At 42.4% G+C, this 21,781-nt stretch overlaps 1 protein-coding gene across 4 annotated transcripts in view; it reads left to right on the top strand.

Moving 5' to 3' along the window:
• Positions 1-444: 444 nt before the first annotated feature.
• Positions 445-21,781, top strand: part of DOCK7 (dedicator of cytokinesis 7) — a 271,583-nt gene continuing 250,246 nt past the window's right edge. Inside the window, exon 1 of one of the 4 annotated variants that reach the window (XM_049879451.1) lies at positions 445-746. In XM_049879451.1, the coding sequence (XP_049735408.1) occupies positions 709-746 (38 nt within the window). In that variant the 5' untranslated portion in view covers positions 445-708. The remainder of the gene's footprint in view (positions 747-21,781) is intronic. The other 3 variants (XM_049879447.1, XM_049879449.1, XM_049879450.1) reach the window with 3 other exon arrangements.

The raw sequence follows: 21,781 nt of genomic DNA, 5'->3' as shown, positions 1-21,781 counted from the left end.
TACTTCAAAGGGCTGTTGTGAAGGTTAAAGTAAGATCATGCATGTAAAACCCTAATCCAGTGCCTGGCTAGCTAGGCATCTCATGTTAACTATTACTGTTACCTCTGCAGAAGAAAGGCCTTTTCTGGCTCTTTTTCGATAAGAAAAACCATTTTTCCTCCAAACAGACCCCAAGCAGAAAAAAAGCTTTCAGCTGCTAGGAGGTGGGCACTGCAAGGACAAGAACTCGGCCATGCCAGTCGGCAAAGCACAGCTCCCCTTGGCAAAGTCCATCTTTCATTTCCTTCCCTTCCTTTTCGGGAAAGCCACCAAGCTTCCCCTATTCATTCGGTTATCTTGTTTTCCTGCCTCGCCGCTAACTCCTCTCTGGCTTCTCTCTCCTTCCTCCTGGTTCTGCGGGCGGCAAGGGCTGGCATCTAGGTCCCTCCACGCCCTGTTGTTCCTCTACGCCCCCGCCGACAGCAGCAGTGTTCCGAAGCTCGGGATTCCGCCGAGATTAACACGCTGGGGCAGGGGCGGAGCCGTTTCTTGGTGCGCGCCTCTAAGGAGCATTACGGCAGGGCTCGTTCCCGGCTCCGGCCTCCAGCCCCAGCCTCCCGGGTCCGGAGCCGGGACTGGCGGAGGCCGCGAGGGAGGGAGCGCGAGCGACGACGCTCGCGCCCGCTGGTCCGCGCCCAGACCGCCGCCGTCGCCGCTGCCTCGGCAGCCATGGCCGAGCGCCGCGCCTTCGCTCAGAAGATCAGCAGGTAAATCTCGGACGTGGGGCTCGCCGCCGCAGCCCGACGAAGAGTGGGAGAGTCCTCCCCGGCCGGGCCTAGGAGGCGGGTGGGTGTGGCGAGGCCGGCGCCTTGGTCCCGCGGCCTGGCCCGCGCCTGGTCTCTGAGACAGAGGGGCTGGGCGGCTTCTGTGGGCGCCCCTGAGGCCTGGCGCTGCCCGCCGATCCCGGGCTTCCTCCCGCACCCTGGGCTGCGCCTCTCCGGGGAGCGCCGAGGGCCCCGTACGCCAGCGCGCCCGCCTCAGCCGGCTCCTCCGCGGCCCGGGCCTGGAGTTTCGCGGCGGTTTATCGAAAGGCGATTGGGGGAGTTGGGCGGCCTGCCGGCGCTTCCCAAACGCTTTGTGCCCCCACGCCCGGGCTGGCCTGGGGCCGCAGCGGCGTTTTGCCCTCTCCGCTTTCTCCGCCTACCCTCCGTTTGTCCCCGGGAAGGTGCCGGGGTCCGCCCTCCTTTCCACCCCAACAAAAGGAGCGGGGCTCGGCGTGCTGTGGTCGGTGGCAAGCGGCCCTTCCACGCCTCTCACCCTTCCTGGGAAATCTGACAGAAACCCACTTTGCGCCCAGGGGCCCAGTTCAGAGTGGGCTTGTGAATTTAAAACGTCCGAAAGGTCGGCAGTTCCAACCCACCGTCCGCTCCGCGGGAGAAAGATGTGGCAGTCTGCGTCCGTAAAGATTTACAGCCTTGGAAACCCTATGGGACAGTTTTACTGTGTCCTGTAGGGTCGCTATGAGTCGGAATGACTCCACAGCAGCGGTTTATTTATCTATTTATTGGCTCAAACGAAAAGTTAGAGCTGTGGCCTGCACCCCCGTGGTCTGTACCATCGGTCAGAATTTGACGAATTGTGGGTTGAAGCTTGATCTTAGTATCCCGTGAGTTTAAATATTCGCCAGTGTTTCTTATACAACCAGAGGAAGATGGATGGATGATGGGCAGTGTTCTTTATACGCTGGCTCTTTGACTCGTATTTTAGGACTATGAAAGTAAGCAAGTCGTCAAGGTTAAGGTTAGCGAACCATTTACCTACTTGTGGTGGGTTAGATGCTACTCCTCTACCTCCGCCCTCCCAATAAAAACTGAATTACCATGAAGGATTCTTCGATTTGTAGAATTTCTTTGTGGAATATGCTAATGTATAAGACACTAGACATTTTTGGTTTTAATAAAACCTTATTTTTGTGAATTATAATGTCCTAAGAAAAAAGGAGGAGCCCCGTGTCGCTTCGCAGTAGGATGCTTACCTAAAGTTTGGCGGTTTGAACCCACCCAGCGGCTCCTGGGAAGTAAAGGCCTGGCGATCAGCTTTCATAAAGATTAGAACCGAGAAAACCTTATGGAGCAGTTCTGTTCTGTAACACATGGGGCCGCTATGAGTTGTGGGTCCACTGGGAGGCTGCTAACAAGAAAAAAGGGAACACTAAAATGTGTTACTTTTCGGACAGTTGTATTTCTGTGACTCTAAATCTTTGTAGTTTGGTGACTTGTCTCAAAGATATTTAGGCCTACCGAACAGGTCCTTTCTTACCTGCCCGACCTTCCATAGTTTTACTTTACTGAATTTGGCTTTTCATTTAAACCTAAAATCGTTTTGATTTAAGCTTTGAGTTTAATTTTTTTTTCTTTCAGGGTTTAAAACAAATTTCATTTTCTCTTTAGGAGGCATGTGCTTAAAGATTAAGAGCATGGGCTCTAGTGTCAGAATCTGACCTGTTCAAATTCTGGCTGTTATTTTCAAACTTGAGACCTCAGCCAATAATAGTACTCAGCTCATAGGGTTGTTTTGAATATTAAATGGCATAATTTGTATAAAGCATTGCCAATAACTGTAGTTGAGCACTTATCATAATTGATATGTCCTAGGGTGTTGTGGTAAATTTAGGAAATTATTACTTTTTTCAGGGGAAGTAAAATAACTGGGTCTCATTTCTGAAGGTAATGTTATTTTTAAAAACATGTAGTGTGAACACATATATTGCTTGACATGCATTCTTAGTGTTCATTTGTTTAATGTAACCAAAAGCTTATCTCTGAAACCATTTCACTGATAAGTAAAATGCACATGGGGAGTTAGCTACGAAATATATGCAATGTTTATTCTCCATTCATGGAATTTGTTGCCAGATGGGACAGGACAAACCACAAGAAAAAAAGATGCCAGGTACATAAAACAATACAAAATGCAAATTAGGGTAGCCTAGTAAAAGGGAGGCAATGGCAATGAAGAGACAGGCACTCACTGGAGAGATACTTAGGACGTAGAAATGGCAGCAGTTGGTGGTTGACTGGATATAGGAGGTGAGAAAGACTGAGGAGCCTAGGGTGACACCTAGGTTCCCGACTTGGGCAAGTACATGGTGATGGAGGTGGTCGTTGAGGTAAGGGAGTACAGGAGGAGCAAGGGGTTTGAGGGCGGAAGTGAAGTGGGAGGATGACAATGATTGAATATTGAACATGTTGATTTTGAGGTGCTGTTAGATCATACAAGAGAAATATCTATTAGGTTGTTGGTGCCGATTTAAGGCACAGAAGAAAGTGGGCTGGAGATCTAGATTTGGGAGTCATCAGCAAACAGATTATGACTGAAGCCAGGGGAGTCGATGAGCTATTCCAGTGTAGACATAATATGGAGGGAAGGCCAAGACAGAACTTCTGTAGGTGATTAATTGTTATCTGCTTATTGTGAATGAAAGGCCCCTTCCTCCTTATTATTGAATATGATTGAATAATAAACCAAAACCAAACCCACTGCCGTAGAGTTGAGTCCGACTCATAGCGACCCTATAGGACAGAGTAGAACTGCCCCATAGGGTTTCCAAGGACTGAATAATAGTTCTGAATAAATTCTTGTCCTGCTTCTTCGTTTCCTGCTAGAAGAGTATATAGTGCAAACTTTGGACACAAACCTCTTGAATTTGACATCCCAGCACTGCCATTCATTAAATGTGTAAACTTGGGCATGTTGCTTCACCTCACTCTGCCTAATTTTTGAGATTTGTAAAATGGAAGTAATAGTAGGACCTACCTCCTAGGATTGTTGTGGGAATTAAATAAATCAGTGCCTATAAAGTGCTTAGAATAGTGCTTTGTATGTAGTAATACGGTTTAAGACTTTCTCTTGGAGGTGGTAATCCTTTCCATAATGTGCATATATAAAATTTATTGCTTTGTGAAAAGCCCATTGCTGTTTGAAACTTTTTTTTTTTTAAAGCTTCATGATTGTCCACAAACCTTTACCTTTTTTTTTTTTGGATGGGAAAACACTTTTGATTATTTTGTCAGGTTTTAAATTATATAAATGTAATGGTTGAGTCAAAAAGCACGTGAAACATTATTTTTGTTTGTTTTATTGTGCTTTAGATGAAGGTTTACAGAGCAAATTAGTTTCTCACTAAACGATTAATACACATATTGTTTTGTGACATTGGTTACTAACCCTGTGGAATGTCAACACTCTTCCCTTCTTGACCTCACGTTCCACATTTCCATTTGTCTAGCTATCCTGTTGCGTCCGTCCTGCCTTCTCGTCTTTGCTGTTGTGCTGGTGTGCTCATTTAGTCTCGTATATGTGGTTGAGCTGTGTGTATCATTGATTGTTTTATGGGCCTGTCTAATCTTTGGCTGCAGGATGAACCTCAGGAGTGACTTAAGTAGTGAGTTAAAAGGGTGTTCGGAGCCATACTCTTGGGTTTTTCCAGTCTGTGTCAGACCAGTAAGTCTGGACTTTTTTTGTGAGTTAGAATTTTATTCTACATTTTTCTCCAGCTCTGTCTGGAACCCACTATTGTGGTCCCTGTCAGAGCAGTCAGTGGTGGTCGTCGGGTGCCATCTAGTTATGCTAGGCTCAGTCTGGTGGGGGCTGTGGTAGTTGTGTTCCATTAGTTCTTTGGACTAGTCTTTCCCTTGTGTTGTTGGTTTTCTTCATTCTCACTTGCTCCAGATGGGGTGGGACCAGTGGAGTATCTTAGATGGCCGCTCACAAGCTAGTAAGACCCCAGACACTACTCGCCAAAGTACAATGTAGAGGATTTTCTTTATAAATTATGTTATGCCAATTGAGCTAGATGTTTCCCGAGACCATGGTCCCCAGCCCTCAGCCCAGTAATTTGATCCCTCAGGTAGTTTGACTGCATCTATGAGGCTTCCATGACCTTGCCTTAGTCAAGTTGTGCTGACTTCCCCTTACTTTCCACCAAAGTTAACACTCATCTGTTGTCTAGTTAGTGTTTTTCCCTCCCTACCCGTGTCCTCCCTCATAGCCATCACAGATTGTTTCTTTCTGTGTCTAAACCTTTTCATGAGTTTTTATAATAGTGATCTTATACAATATTTGTTTTTTCGTGATTGACTTATTTCGCTCAGCATAATGCCCTCCAGATTTATCCATGTTGTGAGATGTTTCCCAGATTCATCATTGTTCTTTATTGTTGCATAGATTCAGTTGTGTGTATGTACCATAGTTTGTTTATCCATTCATCTGTTGATGGGCATGTAGGTTGTTTCCATCTTTTTGCTATTGTGAATAATGCTGCAGTGAATCTGGGTGGGTGTGCATATGTCTATTCGTGTGACGGCAGTTATTTGTCTGGGATATATTCCTAGGAGTGGGATTGCTGGATTGTATGGTATTTCTATTCCTAGGTTTTTAAGGAAGCGCCATATCATTTTCCAAAATGGTTGTACCATTTTGCATTCCCACCAGCAGTGCATAGGTGTTCCAGTCTCCCCCAGCCTCTCCAAATTTTCTTATTTTGTTTTTTTTTTTTTTTTTTTGATTCATGCCAGTAATGTTGGGGTGAGATCAAACTTTAAAGAACTGTGGTAATATTCTTGACTCAATTATTTCCTAACTTTTTACACTTAGTGCCATTATTTTTTGAGTTCCGATTTGATGATTTCTCAAAGCTCTTTATTATTATATCACTGATTGGAACTACTTACTCAGCTTATCATTGAAAAGCAGACTGTATATTTTGTCCAAGTAATTGCCTGTGCCCTCTCTGCTTTTTGAAGATGAGGCCCATGCATTGTTAACCTTTATCGTCATCCCCCAGCATATAATAGGTACCCCGTAGACATTTATGGAACGTTGACTGTAGATTAATTGGCTAAGATTTTGTTTGGATTATTTTGTCCTGTCCTTTGGACTAATCTTTCCTGTGTGTCTTTGGTTTTCTTCATTCTACCTTGCCCCAGATGGAGTGGAACCAGTGGAGTATCTTAGATGGCTGCTCACAAGCTTTTAAGACCCAAATTGTAGAACTCTTAAGGAATAGTAATTTTTTATCTTTTTCTTTTTTTCATTACTGATTTCATGAGCTGCTTTTTAAAAATTATTATTTGAAAAACTCTCATGCTTGCCCGGTAAGTAACCTTTTTCCCTGCTTTTGTACTGCTTTTCAGAGCTCTTTGATGGCAGGTCTAAGTCTTGACTTTTTATCTCCAGTGCTTAGCATGGCATCTTGTGGATACCGGACACATAAGAGGTGTTTGATTGAATGCCATCCTGCTACTATCTTAGAGCATCTTCCATTACCTTACTTGTAGATGACCAAGACAGGGTCATAGCTGATCTAGTCTCTTTTTCTTCTGATTCAAATGTGCTCCCAAGTAGACTTCTAATAAATGCTTTCATCATGACATTCTGGGTGGCACAAATGGTTTACGATCACAAGATTGGCTGCTAACCTAAAGATTAGTGGTTTGAACCTACCCAGTGGCTCCACAGAAGAAAGGCCTGGCGAAGTGCTTCTGTAAAGATGATAGCCCAGAAAACCCGGTGGAGCAATTCTGCTGTAACACATGGGGTTGCCATGAGTTGGGTGCGGACTTGACGGGCAGTTAACAACAATAAAACACAGCTTTCATCGTGATGTTCTTTTGTTCTAGAATATATAGTGGCTTTTAAAAAATAATCGCAGTAAAAATATAAACAGCGACCATGTATGTGGACCTTACCGGATGTAATGCACAGGAATCAAATTAACTACATGTGTAGATACGATGGAGAAGCTCAATATCATCAGTCAGAACAAGGCCAGAGGCTTACTGCAGAACAGACCATCAATTGTTCATATGCAAGTTCAATGTGAAGCTGAAGAAAATTTTTAAAAAGTCCATGAGAGCCAAAGTACCACCTTGAGTATATCCCACGTGATTTGGAGACTGTTTCAAGAATAGAACTGACACATTGAACACTAATGACGAAAGACCGGATGAGTTGTGGGATGACATCAAGGACATCATACTTGAAGAAAGCAAAAGGTCATTAAAAAAACAGAAAAGAAAGAAAAGAACAAAATGAATATCAGAAGAGACTCTGAAACTTGCTTTTCAACGTAGAGTAGCTAAAGCAAAAGGATGAAATGCAGTAAAAAAGCTGAACAGAAGATTTCAAAGGGTAGCTCAGGAAGACAGAGTAAAATATTATAATGAAATGTGCAAAGTCCTGGAGTTAGAAAACCAAAAGGGAGAATCATGCTTGGCATTTTTTAAGCTGAAAGAACTGAAGAAAAAAATTCAAGCCTCGAGTTGCACTGTTGAAGAATTTTATGGGCAAAATTGAATAAGGCAGAAAGCATCAAAAGAAGATGGAAGGAATACACAGTCACTGTACCAAAAAAGAATTGGTGGGTATTCAGTCATTTCAGGAGGTAGCATATGATCAAGAACTGATGGTACTGAAGGAAGAAGTCCAAGCTGCACTGAAGGCACTGACGAAAAACAAGGCTCTAGGAATTGATGGAATACCAGTTGAGATGTTTCAACAAATGGATTCAGCAATGCTGGAAGTGCTCAGTTGTCTATGCCAAGAAATCTGGAAGATAGCTACCTGGCCAGTGACTGGGAGAGATCCATATTTGTACCCATTCCAAAGAAAGGTGATCTAGCAGAATGTGGAAATACTGAACAATAGCACTAATATCTTGTGCAAGTAAAATTTTGCTGAAGGTAATTAAAATACAATTGCAGTGTACATCGACAGGGAACTGCCAGAAATTCAAGCTGGATTCAAAAGAGTATGTGGAACGAAGAGTATCATTGCTGATGCCAGATGTATCTTGGCTGAAAGCAGAGAATACCAAAAGGTGTTTACCTTTTATTGACTGTGCAAAGGTATTTGACTATATAGATCATAACAAATTATGGATAACATTGTGAAGAATGGGAATTCAGAACTCTTAAGTTTGGTTATGTGGAATTGGTACATAGACTAAGAAACTAATTCAAACAGAACAAGGGGATACTGTGTGTTTTAAAGTCAGGAAAGTTGTTAGTCAGCGTTGTATCCATTCACCATACTTATTCATCCTGTGTGCTGGGTCAATAGTCCTAGAAGCTGGACTGTATGAAAAATGTGGCACCAGGATTGGAGGAAGACTTCAGTAACAATCTGTGATACGCAGGTGACACAACCTTGCTTGCTGAAAGGGAGGAGGACATGAAGCACTTATTGATGAAGATCAGAGATAACAGCCTTCAATATGGATTACATCTCAACATAAAACAAAATCCCTCTCAACTGGACCAGTAAGCAACATCATGATAAATGGAGAAAAGATTGAAGTTGTCAAGGATTTCATTTTGCATGGATCCACAATCAATGCCCATGGAAGCAGCAGTCAGGAAATCAAATGACATATTTCATTAGGCAAATCTGCTGCAAAAGACCTCTTTAAAGTGTTTCAAAAGCAGAGATGTCAGTTTGAGGACTAAGGTGTGCCAGACCCAAGCCATGGTATTTTCAATTGCTTCGTATACATCAGAAAGTTGGACAGTGAATAAGGAAGACTGAAGAAGAATTGACGCATTTGAATTATGGTGTTGGTGAAGAATATTGAATATACCATGGACTGCCAGAAGAATAAGCAATTCTGTCCTGGAAGAAGTATAGCCAAAATGCTCATTAGAAACAAGGGTACGTATTTTGGACATATCATCAGGAGGGACCACCAGTCCCTGGAGAAGGATAGCATGCTTGGTAAAGTAGAAGGTCAGGGAAACAGAGCAAGACCCTCAACGAGGTGAACTGAAACAGTGGTTGCAACAGTGGGCTCAAACATAGCAATGATTGTAAGGATGGTACGGGATAAGACAGTGTTTCATTGTGCTTGGGGGTCACTATAAATCGGAACTGACTTGACAGAACCTAACAACAACTGTATTTATATAAAACAGAACATTTGCCATTTCAATATTTTTTATATGTACAATTCAGTGGCATTAATTACATTCATCGTGTTGTTCAACCACTATCTAAATTGGCTTCTCAATGTGTTAAATCGAAACTCTTGCCTGGATTTTGAGGTCACCTGTAATCTGGTCCTTCTCTTGTTAATTTACTCTTTGTTTTATGCTTTGTCCTACAGTCTGCCTGGCCTTTTCAGTATACCTCCACAAATCCTCTGCTCACTTCCATCTCTATAATTATTCTACTGTTTTTTTTCTTTTCCATATATCCTTTCTTTTCTTTTTTTAAAATTTTACCCATCCTTCAGACTACTACTTCAATCCACTATTCTGACTCCTGGGATTACCATTTTTTGCTTTTCTTTTTTCTTACTACCTATTAATGCTTCCCTAAGCAATATTTTCTGATCTTGAATTTATTTGAATAGAATCATACTATATATTTGATTTTTCTGTCTTGCTTCTTTTGCTTAAAATTATATTTGTGAGATTCATTTATGGTGTTGTGAGTAGTTGAAGTTTACTAATTTTCATTGCTTTATAGAATTTTATTGTATGAATAAACCAGAATTCATGTATTTTGTAGTGGTTGGGCAATTGGATTGTTTCCAGTTTTTGACTATGAGGAACACTGTTCCAGTAAACATTCATATACATATATCCTGGCATACATGTGCATGAGTTTCTCTAGAGTAAACTCAGATGTGGAACTCCTGGGTCATAGATATTTTATTGCTTATCTTAGCAATTTTATCTCCAAGTTTATTAGGTGATGCCAAACTGTTTCCTAAGGTGGCTGTAGAAATTTACAGTCTCACCAACAATGTAGCTCAACGTAGTTGGCGTCATTTGGTATTGCCATCTTTTTCATTTTTGCCAATCTGATGGATGCATGATGCAATCTCATTGTAAAAGTTTGAATTTGTATTTACTTTTTTTTTTTTTGACTACTAATGAGGTTGAGTTCCATTTTTTATGTTTACAACCAGTTGAGTTTTTTGTTTTGTGAATGACCTTCTTAAGTCGTTTGGTGGTTCCCCTTCCCATGTTGTTTTTCCTTTTGGTTTGTCTTTTTCTTGTTTTTTTTATGAGTACTTTACTTAGTGTACATATTCATTGTATTGGCCATGCATTGATTAAAGCTATTGTGAATATCTTTTTCCGCTCTCTGAATTGTTTTTCAGTCTTATTAAGGAGTCTTTTGAATACTGTAGGTTCTCAGTTTCGATGTAGTTTATCAATCATTTTTTAATGGTTAGTACTTTTTGAGTCTTGTTTAAGAAATATTTTCTTATCCTAAGGTCATTAATATGCTCATCTAGGTACGACTTTGTGGTTGCCTCTTTTTAGGTTTATATTCTCTTTTGACTTGATTTTCTACCTGCGCTTGAAACTCACTTGGTGTGAGTTTATTTTTTTTCCTGAGTGCGTACCCAGTTTTCTCAGCACCGGTTATTAGGTTATCTTTCCCCTGTTGACTGCCCTGCCACCTCTGTCATAGATCATCCATCCCTATTTGTGGTTCTTTTTTTCTAGTCCCACTATTCTGTTCCGTTTGTCTGGTTATGTATCTTCACCAATTATAAATGATCATAACTATAATAAGCCTTGGAGTTTGGTAGAGTAACTTCTGCCACCTTTTTAGAAAGTATCTTGAGTGCCCTTAGTCCTTTGAATTTCCATGTAAATTTTAAAATCTATCAAAAAAAAAAAGGAACCGTGTTAAAGTTTGATTGGGATTGCACTGAATCTGTATATCGATTTGGGGGAGAAATGATGTCCTTATAATTTTGAGTTTCCAATCCATGATCATAGTGTATCTCTGCATTTATGATGTTCTTTATACTGTACAATGATATTTTATAATTTTTATTGGAAAGTTCTTGTATATATTTTGTTGGGTTTATTCCTAGGAATACGATTTTGTTTCCAGCTGTACCGCACTAAACTCTTTTTCATTCCAAAAATATATCCGTGGATTCCTTTGTATTTTCTATATAGACAACCATATCATCAGGAAATTGTGAATTTTTGTTTCTTCCTTTCTGATCTTTATAACTTTTGATTGATTGATTGATTTGTTTTACTCTGCATATGATTACCATGCCATTCTTACCATTTCTATTCAACGTTTTATTAATATTGACCACCCTTGTATATGATCTCAAAGGGAAAGCTTTCTGTGTCTCACTATTGAGTGTGATGGTTGCTGTATACTCTTTGTTTTAGTACAGTTTCCTTAGAAAACAGAGCCTGAGAAAAGGATTGAGAGCTGATGCTTTATTTGGGAAGCACAATCCAAGGGCACTAAACTAAGAGCAGTGGAAAAAAGGAAGTGAGGGAGAGATGAACAGGAAATAATGTAAGGTGATATCTTATTTTGCTGGCCACTGCTTCACAAAGAACTGGAGAGAGATTGTTTGGCAGATGTGTGTGCTTGGCCTACAGGGTTTCTCTGGACAGAGGAACAGTTTCTTAAACTAGTAGAGAGGAGTCTGGAAGAAGAGGGAATTTATCTGCCTGCTTTTCTCCTGCCTTCTGTTTCCATTAGTCAGATTAATCTCCTCAGAGAGTTAACTCGTCTTCACTTCTGGGTTGCCTTTGGACCCCATTGGCAACTACTCAGTGGCTTTTCACAGGGTGGACTTTTTGGTTGCAAGTGACAGAAACTCAAATCAGATTGATCTATACACAAAAAAGAGCATTGACTTAAATAACTGAAAAGTATGATGTCAGTAGGACTCTTCATGTCTTGAGTACTTTCCACAAAATGGTCACAGTGAGAGTTGGCAGCCCCAGGCTCAAATCCTATCAGCTTAGTCCTGGCAGGAAAGATCCAAGGAGTCAATGATTGATCTGACTTAGATCACATTCCTTCCTTGGACCAATTACTATATTTAGGGACATAAGGGACACTGGACAGAGCTAGGTCACATGCCCTTCTCTGTGGCTTATGGGGGAGAGGTGATGGCATCAGCTCCATGCAAATCTCAGAATGAGTTACTGTAAAAAGATAAAGGGACGATATCTGACCTCCTCTAACTTCACAAGGGGGAAAGAGAATCACGATCAACAGCCCAAGGCTGATTCCTATGAGGCAGAGGTCAGACATGCCTCCTCTCTCCGCCATCTTTACCAATTCTGATACCGACTCTCCCTCCTATGACACTTCATACTTCTCTGCTGGGTTCCATAATTCATTGCAGTGGCCACATGGAACTCACAGACCATACTTCTGATTATGGGGTTTATTAGGGAAGTAACATTCAGGTTACATTCAGGTTCAGGAATGCTCAGGATATAGTTCTTCCATCAGGACAGTTTCTTCCCAGCCATGCTTGCAGGCATGCCTCTGTGGCCCTCAGCCTGTGCTCTGCTCGGCAGTGTTACAAAGCGTTACAAAACTCTGCCAGTAAGTGCCCAGAGGCATCCTACTCTGCTAGCAAGCCTCCTGCCCAGACACTCTGTTTTCTCACTCTGTGGGCCAGGAAGCCCACCATGCCATCTCTTGCCATTGTTTCTCTGCCACCGCTTCTCTCTTTGTGTGTGTCTCCTGGTTCCAGGAGCTTCTCAGTGCATGGATCCCAGGTCCAAAGGATGCACTCTATGCTCCTGCTGTTTTTCCTTTGTGGTGGTGGGATCCTCTCCTTCCCACTTCTGGGTGGCTCGTTTCAAGAAGGCCATTCCATTGTTCTATCAAGTCAGCTGCTTCAGGATGATGGGGAGCATGGTAAGACCAGTGAGTTCCATGAGTATGGGCCCTTTGCTGCATTTCATTTGCTGTGAAGTGAATCCCTTGACCTGAGGCGATGCTGTGTGGGATACTGTAAGTCCAGGGGTGATAGTTTTGACAGAAGCACTGCGTGCAGGGAAGACAAATACATATCCAGAGAAGTGTCTGTTCCAGTGAGAACAAAATGCTGCCCTTTCCATGATGGAAGTGGTTCAGTATAATCAACTTGCCATCAGGTTGCTGGCTGCTACCTCGAGGGATGGTACCATACTGGGGACTCAGTGTTGTTCTCTGCTGCTGGCAGATTGGGCACTCAGCAGTGTCTGTAGCCAAGTCAGCTTTGGTGAGTGGAAGTCCATGTTGCTGAGCCCATGCATAACCTCCATCCCCGATACCTTGGCCACTTTGTTCATGAGCCCATTGAGCAGTAACAGGAGTGGCTGGGGAAGGAGGATGACTGGTTTCCACAGAACGCATCATCCTTTCTACTTGTTAGTTAAAATATTCCTCTGCTGTGGTTACCCTCTGGTGAGCATTCACATGCTACACAAATATCTTCACTTCTTTGGCTCATTCAGAGAGGTCTGTACACATACCTCTTCCTCATACTTCCTTGTCTCCAGTTTTCCAATCATGTTCATTCCAAGTCCCAGACCATCCAGCCAAACCATTGGCCACAGCCCATGAATCAGTATACAGTTGCATATCTGGCCATTTCTCCTGAGAAAAGTGAACAGCTGGGTACACTGCTCAAAGTTCTGCCTATTGGAAGGATTTCCCTGGACCACTGTCCAGGGAGATTCCAGAAAGGGGCCATAGTGCAGGCGCTGTCCATTTTCGAGTAGTACCCACGTATCATACAGAACTGTCTGTAAAACAGGCACGAGTTTTCTCTTCCTCAGTCAGCTGATTATAAGGAACTCCCCATAGGGCCATATGTGCAGACTGGGAGATGGAAGGTAATGTAACAGAAGTGGAAACCATGGGTGTTTGGGCCACTTCCTTATGCAACTTACTTGTGTCTTCAGGTCCTGCTCGGGACTGATCTCATATATACCACTTCCATTTAATGATGGAATGCTGCTGTGCACGTCCAACTTTATGGCTCTGTAGGTCAGACAACACCTAGTTCATGATGGGTAGCCCAGTCTGCATGGTGACTTGGCCCATGGTTAACTGTTCAGTCTCTACTAAGGCCCAGTAACAAGCCAAAAGCTGTTCCTGAAAAGGACAGTAGTTATCTGCAGAGGATGGCAGGGCTTTCCTTCAAAATCCTAAGGTTCTGCGATGTGATTCACCAATAAGGGCTGGCCAAAGACTCCAGACAGCGTCTCTGACTGCCACTGACACTTCGGTCACCATTTTATCAGCCAGATAATGTGGCCCAAGTGGCAGAACGGCTTGCATGGCAGCCCGAACCTGTTGCAGAGCCATCTCTTGTTCTAGGCCCCACTCAAAACTAGCAGCTTTTCGAGTCACTTGATAAATAGGCCGGAGTAGCAGACCCAAATGAGGAATATGTTGCCTCTCAAATCCGCAGAGGCCCACTAGGCACTGTGCTTCCTTTTTAGTTTTGGGAGGGGCCAAATTCAATAACTTATCCTTCACTTTAGAGAGAATATCTCTACATGTCCCACACCACTGACCCCTAGATATTTCACTGAGGTGGACGGTGCCTTAATTTTTGTGGGATTAATTTCACACCCTCTAGCATGCAAATGTTTTATCAGTAAGTCCAGAGTCATTGACATATCTTCCTTACCAGATCCAGTCAGCATAATGTCATCAATGTAATGAACCAGTGTGATGTCTTGTGGAGGGAAAAGGTGATCAGGGTCCCTGTGGACTAAATTATGACATAGGGCTGGAGAGTTGTGGTAGCCCTGAGGTAGGCAACTAGAGGTGTATTGCTGGCCTTGCCAGCTGAAGGCAAACTGCTTCTGGTGGTCCTTCGAAACAGCTATGGAGGAAAAGCCAAATCAATAGCTGGATACCAGGTGCCAGGAGATGTATTAATTTGCTCAAGCAATGAAACTGTCTGGAACAGCAGCTGTAATTGGATCCACTAGCTGATTAAGTTTTTGATAACCTACTGTTATTCTACAAGATCCATCTGTTTTTTTGCATAGGCCAGATACGTGAGCTGAATGGGGATGTGATAGGAATCGCTACTCCTGCATCCTTCAAGTCCGTTATAGTGCCACTAATCTCTGCAATTCCTTCAGGAATGGAGTATTGCTTTTGGTTTTCTATTTTCCTAGGTAGAGACAGTCCTAATGGTTTCCACTTGGCTTTTCCTACCTTAATACCCTTATTTCATTTTTCAGGGATCCAGTGTGGGGGTTCTGCCAGTTGCTGAGTGTATATCTATTCCAAGCTTACATTCTGGAACTGGAGAAATCACTATAAGATGGGCTCAGGGACCCACTGGACCTACAGTCGGACAGATATGAGCTAAGATTCCATTAATAACTTGACTTCCATATGTCACCACTCTGGTGGGCCATAGTGATGATTTGGTTCTCCTGTAGTTAGTGTCAGTTCAGAACTAGTATCTAGTAATCCCTGAAAAGTCTGATTATTTCCTTTCCCCCAGTGAACTGGTCACTCTCATAAAAGGCCATAGATCCCTTTGGGGAAGTCTGGGAGAAAGATTAACAATAAAAGTTTTGGGCAGTGTGTTGGAGTCCTTCCTCAAGGATACCCAGCCTCCCCTTCGTTCAAAGGGTTGTAGGTCTTTAAACTCACTCAAGTTTGGAAGTTGATTGAGGGTCTTTGACTCTATTCTGGTGATTCGAGTTAGACGGCTGATCACAACCTAGAATTCTTCCGCTTGTACAGATCAGGTAAATATTTGGTAGATTTTCTATCTGTTTCACTCCTAGAGACACCATGACTAAGTAACCAACGCCATAAGTCTGTATAAGTCAGACTGTTCTGATTACTGCTATGACTCCACTATCCATTACAGTAACCGTGCCCACCTTGTCTTTGTCGATTGAGCGCAGCTGCTTGGCCCCTACCACCATGGGGTCCAGTCAACCCCGTAGTAGTTAGGCGTCTTAGTTCACATAGGGCAGTTTCCACTGTCAAATCTGACTTACATAAAATAGCAATCATAGTAGTTTTCAAGGATGCTGGGGCTCCCTTCACAAATTTGTTCCTCAATGTTGTGGTAAAAAGTGTGCCCTCTGGGCACTTTATGTGTGGGTCTGTGGGTCTGACTTGATAAATCCACTCTTCACATGCCAATTTCCCTGAGCCTTTGGAAACCTTCTTCTGTAGTATATAAAGGCAGGCCTGGTACTTCAACTTGATTTAGTGTAGGCCACCAAGTAATCCATGCTTCAGTGACCCAACCAAACAAGCTATTAGATCCTTTCCTAACCTCTTGAGGTGAAACATTGAACAATCTATGCTTAGTGGGCCCATAACAATAAACTCAGACACATCCATCTTTATGTTCCTTGTACCATTATCTCATACCCTTAATAGCCATTCTCATACATATTCTCCAGGTTTCTGTTTGTACATATTACAATAAGTGAAGCAGTTCTTTTGGAGTGTAGCATACCTCCACATGGGTCACAGTTTGTACTTCACCTTTTGAGGCTTGCTGGGACTTAACTCTAGTTATAGGTCTAGAAGCCAAAATCGGTAGTGGGAATGTGTTTCTGATAGTGGGGATGTGTTTTGAGGACATTCAGCATTGTCTCATAAGGCATTTGCCTCAGACAGTGCCCCAGGCAATGACTCAGAGAAAGGCTCTTTAGAATTGCTGGGTTAATCTCATTAGATGGGGGGGAGGGGCTAATGGTTTTACTGGTGAGGGTGGCTTAGCAGATAAACATGGGGTCATCTCTTCAAATGGGAGTGAGAGGGCTGCTTCTGTTGGCAGGAGTGATTCAGTGGAATTTAGGGGCTCAGTGTCTCTAGCTTCTTGATTACATGCCCATATGTCCCCATCCCATTTTGGAATCCCAGTTCTTCCCCAATCAGTGCCCTCACTTTAACTTCAGACACCCCTTGAAGTTGGCAGTTGAGTTGACGTTTTAATTCTGCCACTCTTACAGTAAGACTCTGGGTTTGGTTTTCGGCAACATCAGCTCTGTTACTACTAGAAATAAGCTTTTCTTTCAAGGCACGAGTGGAAACTTTGAGGTTGTTTATGTGGTGCTTGAGCTTTGACTCAGAAGCCCTGAGTTCATCTCTTCCTTTTACCACTTTATTTAGCAAAAGTAGGACCAACCAACCAGTTTCCTTGTGTTTCTCATTATGACAAAATTATAGAAAAACATTCTCATGTTTTGCATTGTGTCTCCCAAAAACGTGTGTATCAATTTGGCTAGGCCATGATCCCCAGGATTGTGTGATTATCCACCATTTTGTCATCTGATGTGATTTTCCTATGTGTTTTAAATCCTACTTCTATGTTAATGAGGCAGGACTCAATCTGCAAGATTGGACTGTGTCTTGAGCCAATCTCTTTTGAGATATAAAAGAGAAGCAAGCAGAGAGACAGGGGGACCTCATACCAACAAGAAAGCAGCACTGGGGATCAGAGCATGTCCTTTGGACCCAGGGTTCCTGTGCAGAGAAGCTCCTAGTCCAGGGGGAGATTGATGACAAGGACCTTCCTCCAGAGCCAACAGAGAGAGAAAGCCTTCCCCTGGAGCTGCCGCCCTGAATTTGGACTTCTAGCCTACTTTTTTTTTTTTTTTTTAGACTGTGAGAAAATAAATTTCACTTTATTAAAGAGGAAATACTTGTAGTATTTCTGTTATAGCACTACTAGATGATTAAGACAAGTATAAAATACACAGTCACCTAGAGCCTTGCCTTTCACCAATACCTGATCTGTTGGTGGCCATATTTTGCGTACTTCTGTTGTCACCTCATGCCATGGATTAGCAGTGACCTCTTTACTACTGGAAGCAGAGTCATCAACATCTTTTAGACTAACCAGACTTGAGAACAAATTTAGGAAACTTATCCTTAAATTTTGTTTCTCTAGTACCACTCTCAGCACCAAATGTCTTAGGCTGGGTTCTCTAGAGAAGCAAAACTATTAGAGCATATAAATATCTATATAGAGAGATTTATATCAAGGAAATGGCACACGTGATTGTAGAGGCTGGAACGTCCCAAGACTATGGGTCAGGATAGAGGCTTCTCCTGATTCACGTAGCTGCAAGGGCTGGCGAACCTAAGATTGGCAGGTCAAATCACAGGGCTCTTGCTCACAGGCTGTGAAGATCGATGAATCCAAAGATTGGCAGGTGAGAAGACACGTAAGCTGCTAGCTCAAGTCCTAAGAAGTCAGACGAACAGGAGCCAGCTGCAGGATCCAGAGCAAGCAAAAGCCCACGAGCCTTGCCAGAAAGTCCACTTATTTATTTGATGCAGGCCACACCCCCAAGGAAACTCCCTTTCAACTGATTGACTGCTCACAGCAGATCCATCATGGAGGTGATCACATCATCATATGCCTGCCAAACTACATCATAAGTGCCAAACCACTGAGAATCATAGCCCAGCCAAGTTGACATATAACTTTATTGATCACAGACACTGATCTTGCCTCCCGTGGCAGTCTCTACTTCTCTGCTGGGTTCGATAATTTGTTGAAGTGGCCACACAGAAATCACAGACGATACTCACAATGATGGGGTTTATTAGGGAAGTATAAGGTTACAACTCAGTAACCTGTTACTTCAATTCAGTACTCAGGATACAGTTCTTTGGTCAAAACCTATGCTGTTCCTGCAGGCAGGTCTCTCTCTGGCCCTCATTCCCTAGGCCCTTTGGCCCCTCAGTCTGGCCTCTGCCCTGCTTGGGTAAGTGTTAGAAAGCTCTTTAACTCCACTGGTAAGCGCCTAGATGAACCCCATTCTGCCAGTGAGCCTTGACCCGAAGGCTTTTAGCTCTATGCCTCTGTGGGTTGGCAAATCTAGCCCTGCCGACAAGTGCCCTGAGGTACCCCACTCCGCCAGAAGGCCCCCTGCCCCAAGGCACTTAGCAGTCTTGCTCCATGGGTTGAGAAGCTCACCGTGCTGTCTCCTGCTGGTCTTTTGGTTTTGCTATCTCTGCTGCCGCCGTTTCTCACTGTCTCCAGTGTTACAGTTCTCTTTCTCTGTCTCCTGGGTCCTGGAGGTTCCCAGTGCAGGGATTCCGGGTCCAACGGCACACTCCATTCCCATCTCTTCTTGGTGGTGGTGGTGAGGTACCCCCTTCCTGCCTCTGAAATGGCTCATTTTAAGCCTAGTGGAGTGGCAAAACTGACCAATCCCCTCATTAAGGTTCCATATACCTTATTTGCATGTTTCCACTCCCTCCAAGGGTGCCATGCACCTTATCTGCAAGCTTTCCAATCCTCTTGGTGGGCCAAAAGCACCTTATTTGCATAGTCTCATCCAATCACTTGGTGATTTTTAAGGCTATGGTGAGAAAGGCCATATAAAAAGCAATCCATCCTACTGCACATCTGTACCAGTCTTGTTTTTTTAAAACAACTTTACTGAGGTCTAATTTATGTATCATAAAATTCACTTGTTTTAAGTTTACAATTCATTGATATTTAATAAATTGATAGAATTATGAAACTGTCACCATTTATCCAGTTTTAGAGCATTTCCATCATCAAAAAAAGATGTGCCAGCTTGCAGTTACTCCCTGCTTCTACTGCAAGCCTCAGGCAACCACTTACTTTGTCCCTATATCTGACCAGACTAATTGCCATTGAGTTGATTCTGACTCGTGAAGATCCTTTGTGTGTCAGAATAGAACTGTGCTCCATAAGGTGCATCAAATCCACTCAGAGGCACTGTGGGAGAAAAGATTTGGCGATCTGCTCCTGTAAAAATTGCAGTCTTGAAAACCCGACAGGACAGTTCTGCTCTGTTATATGGGGTTGCTGTGAGTCAAAATTGGCTTATCGGCACCTAACAACAAACAGCTCTTACATTCGGGTTTATGATCCATTTTCAGTTAATTTTTGTTTATGGTGTGGTATAAGGGTCTGCATTCATATTTTGCATGTGATGTTCAGTTGTCTCAGCACTCTTTGCTAAGAACACTATCTTTTTCTCCACTGGATTGCCTCGTCGCCTTTATCGGGTATCAAACCAAAAAAAACCAAACCCAGTGCCGTCGAGTCGATTCCGACTCATAGCGAATAGAACTGCCCCACAGAGTTTCCAAGGAGCGCCTGGGAGATTCGAACTGCCGACCCTTTGGTTAGCAGCTGTTGCGCTTAACCACTACGCCACCAGGGTTTCAGTTGACCATACATGTAAGGGGTTATTTCTAGGAACTGAATTCTGTTTTACTAATCTGTGTATTTATCCATATAAGAGTACCATGTAGTTGAGTTGTTATTAGGTGCCATTGAGTCAGTTCTGACTCATAGTGAGCCTTTGTACAGCAGAATGAAACACTGCCTGGTCCTGTGCCATCCTCAAATTTGTTGCTGTGTTTGAGCCTACTGTTGCGTGGTAGTACTGATTATTGTAAAATTTGAAATCTGATAGTATTAGTACTCCAGTTTTGTACTTGTTTTTAAAATTGTTTTAGTTAGTTTGCATTTTTTTTTTTTTTGCATTTCCATATGAATTTTAAGATCAATATCAATATGTGTTTTGCCACTGGACTACTAGCCAAAAGGTTGGCAGTTTGAACCTACCCAGAGGTGTCTTGGAAGACAGGCCTGGTGATCTGTTTCTGAAAGGTCACAGCCTTAAAAATCCTATGGAACAGTTCTACTCTGTACACGTGGGGTCGCCTTGAGTTGGAATTGACTGGATGGCAACTGACAACCACAATAACATGTTGAATTTGTAGATCAATCTGGGGAGAATTGCTATCTTAACAATATTGAGTCTTCTGATTGGCAAATACAGATGTCTCTTCCTTTATTTAGACCTTACTTTATTATTTTTTTAGCAGTGTTTTGTAGAAAAACTAGTGTATAGGTCTTGTATTTTTTTTGTGTTAAATTTATTTATAAGTAGTTTATTCTTTTTGATGTTATTATGAATAGAATTAAAAATATTTTTGGCTTGTTGCTAGTGTATAGAAATAAGTTAATTTTTGAATATTGATCTTGTATCCTTTGCTGTACTCATTTATTAGTTCTAGTAGTTTTTTGTCTATTCATTATGATTTTCTGCACAAGGTCATACTTTCTGTGAATAAAGACAAGGTTATTTCTTCCTTTCCAATCTGGATGCCTTTAATTTTTTTTTTTTCCTTTACTGGCTAGAACCTTTAGCATAGTGTTCCATAGAAGTGTCAAGATTGGGCATCCTTGCTTTGTTCCTTATCTAAGGAGGAAAGCATTCAGACTTTCACCTTTAAGTATGATGTTATTTGTGGGCAGGTGATAGAGAGGAGCGGGAGGAACCAAGATTTGAGAAATATTTTAGTTAGAATAAACATGATTTAACAGTAATTATATGTTTTACACCAGCATATAATTTGTACAATTGTAGGTAAAGAGATTCTTCCTTTGTTTTTATGAAGTAGGGTGGAATTTAAGATAAATTTGTCCTTTTTTTTTTACAGTAAAGCTTCTCCCCCATCCCCGTTTTTGTTTTAATTGCCAATTTCAGATCAGTGTTAATATTTCCAAATGCTAAATTTTGAATTCTGTTTTCCACACAGTTTAGCTGTATACTTATCCACCTTTTCGTTTAAGTAATTTAATATGGTCCATGCATTAGAGGTAGTATTTTCAGCATTTTTTAGTTGAGGAAATTAAGATATGGTGAAATGCTAAGATCACAGTGATGGAGTCAATAAACACGTCCAAACCCATTGCTGTTGAGTTGATTCTGATTCAGCGACCCTATGAAACACAGTAGAACTGCCCCACAGGGTTTCCAAGCCTGTAAATCTTTATAGAAGCTGACGGCCACATCTTTTTCCTGTGGCGCAGCTGGTGGGTTTGAACTGCCACTCAGGTCTCCTTAATACCAAAAAAAAAAAAGAAAAAAACAAACTTATTGCCATTGAGTCCATTCTGACTCATAGCGACCCTATAGGACAGAGTAGAGCTGCCCCATAGAGTTTCCAAGGAGTACCTGGTGGA

This window comes from Elephas maximus, chromosome 3 (genome assembly GCF_024166365.1).
Source record: "Elephas maximus indicus isolate mEleMax1 chromosome 3, mEleMax1 primary haplotype, whole genome shotgun sequence".
Taxonomy (NCBI): domain Eukaryota; kingdom Metazoa; phylum Chordata; class Mammalia; order Proboscidea; family Elephantidae; genus Elephas; species Elephas maximus.
This window is presented reverse-complemented; position numbering and strand designations above follow the sequence as displayed.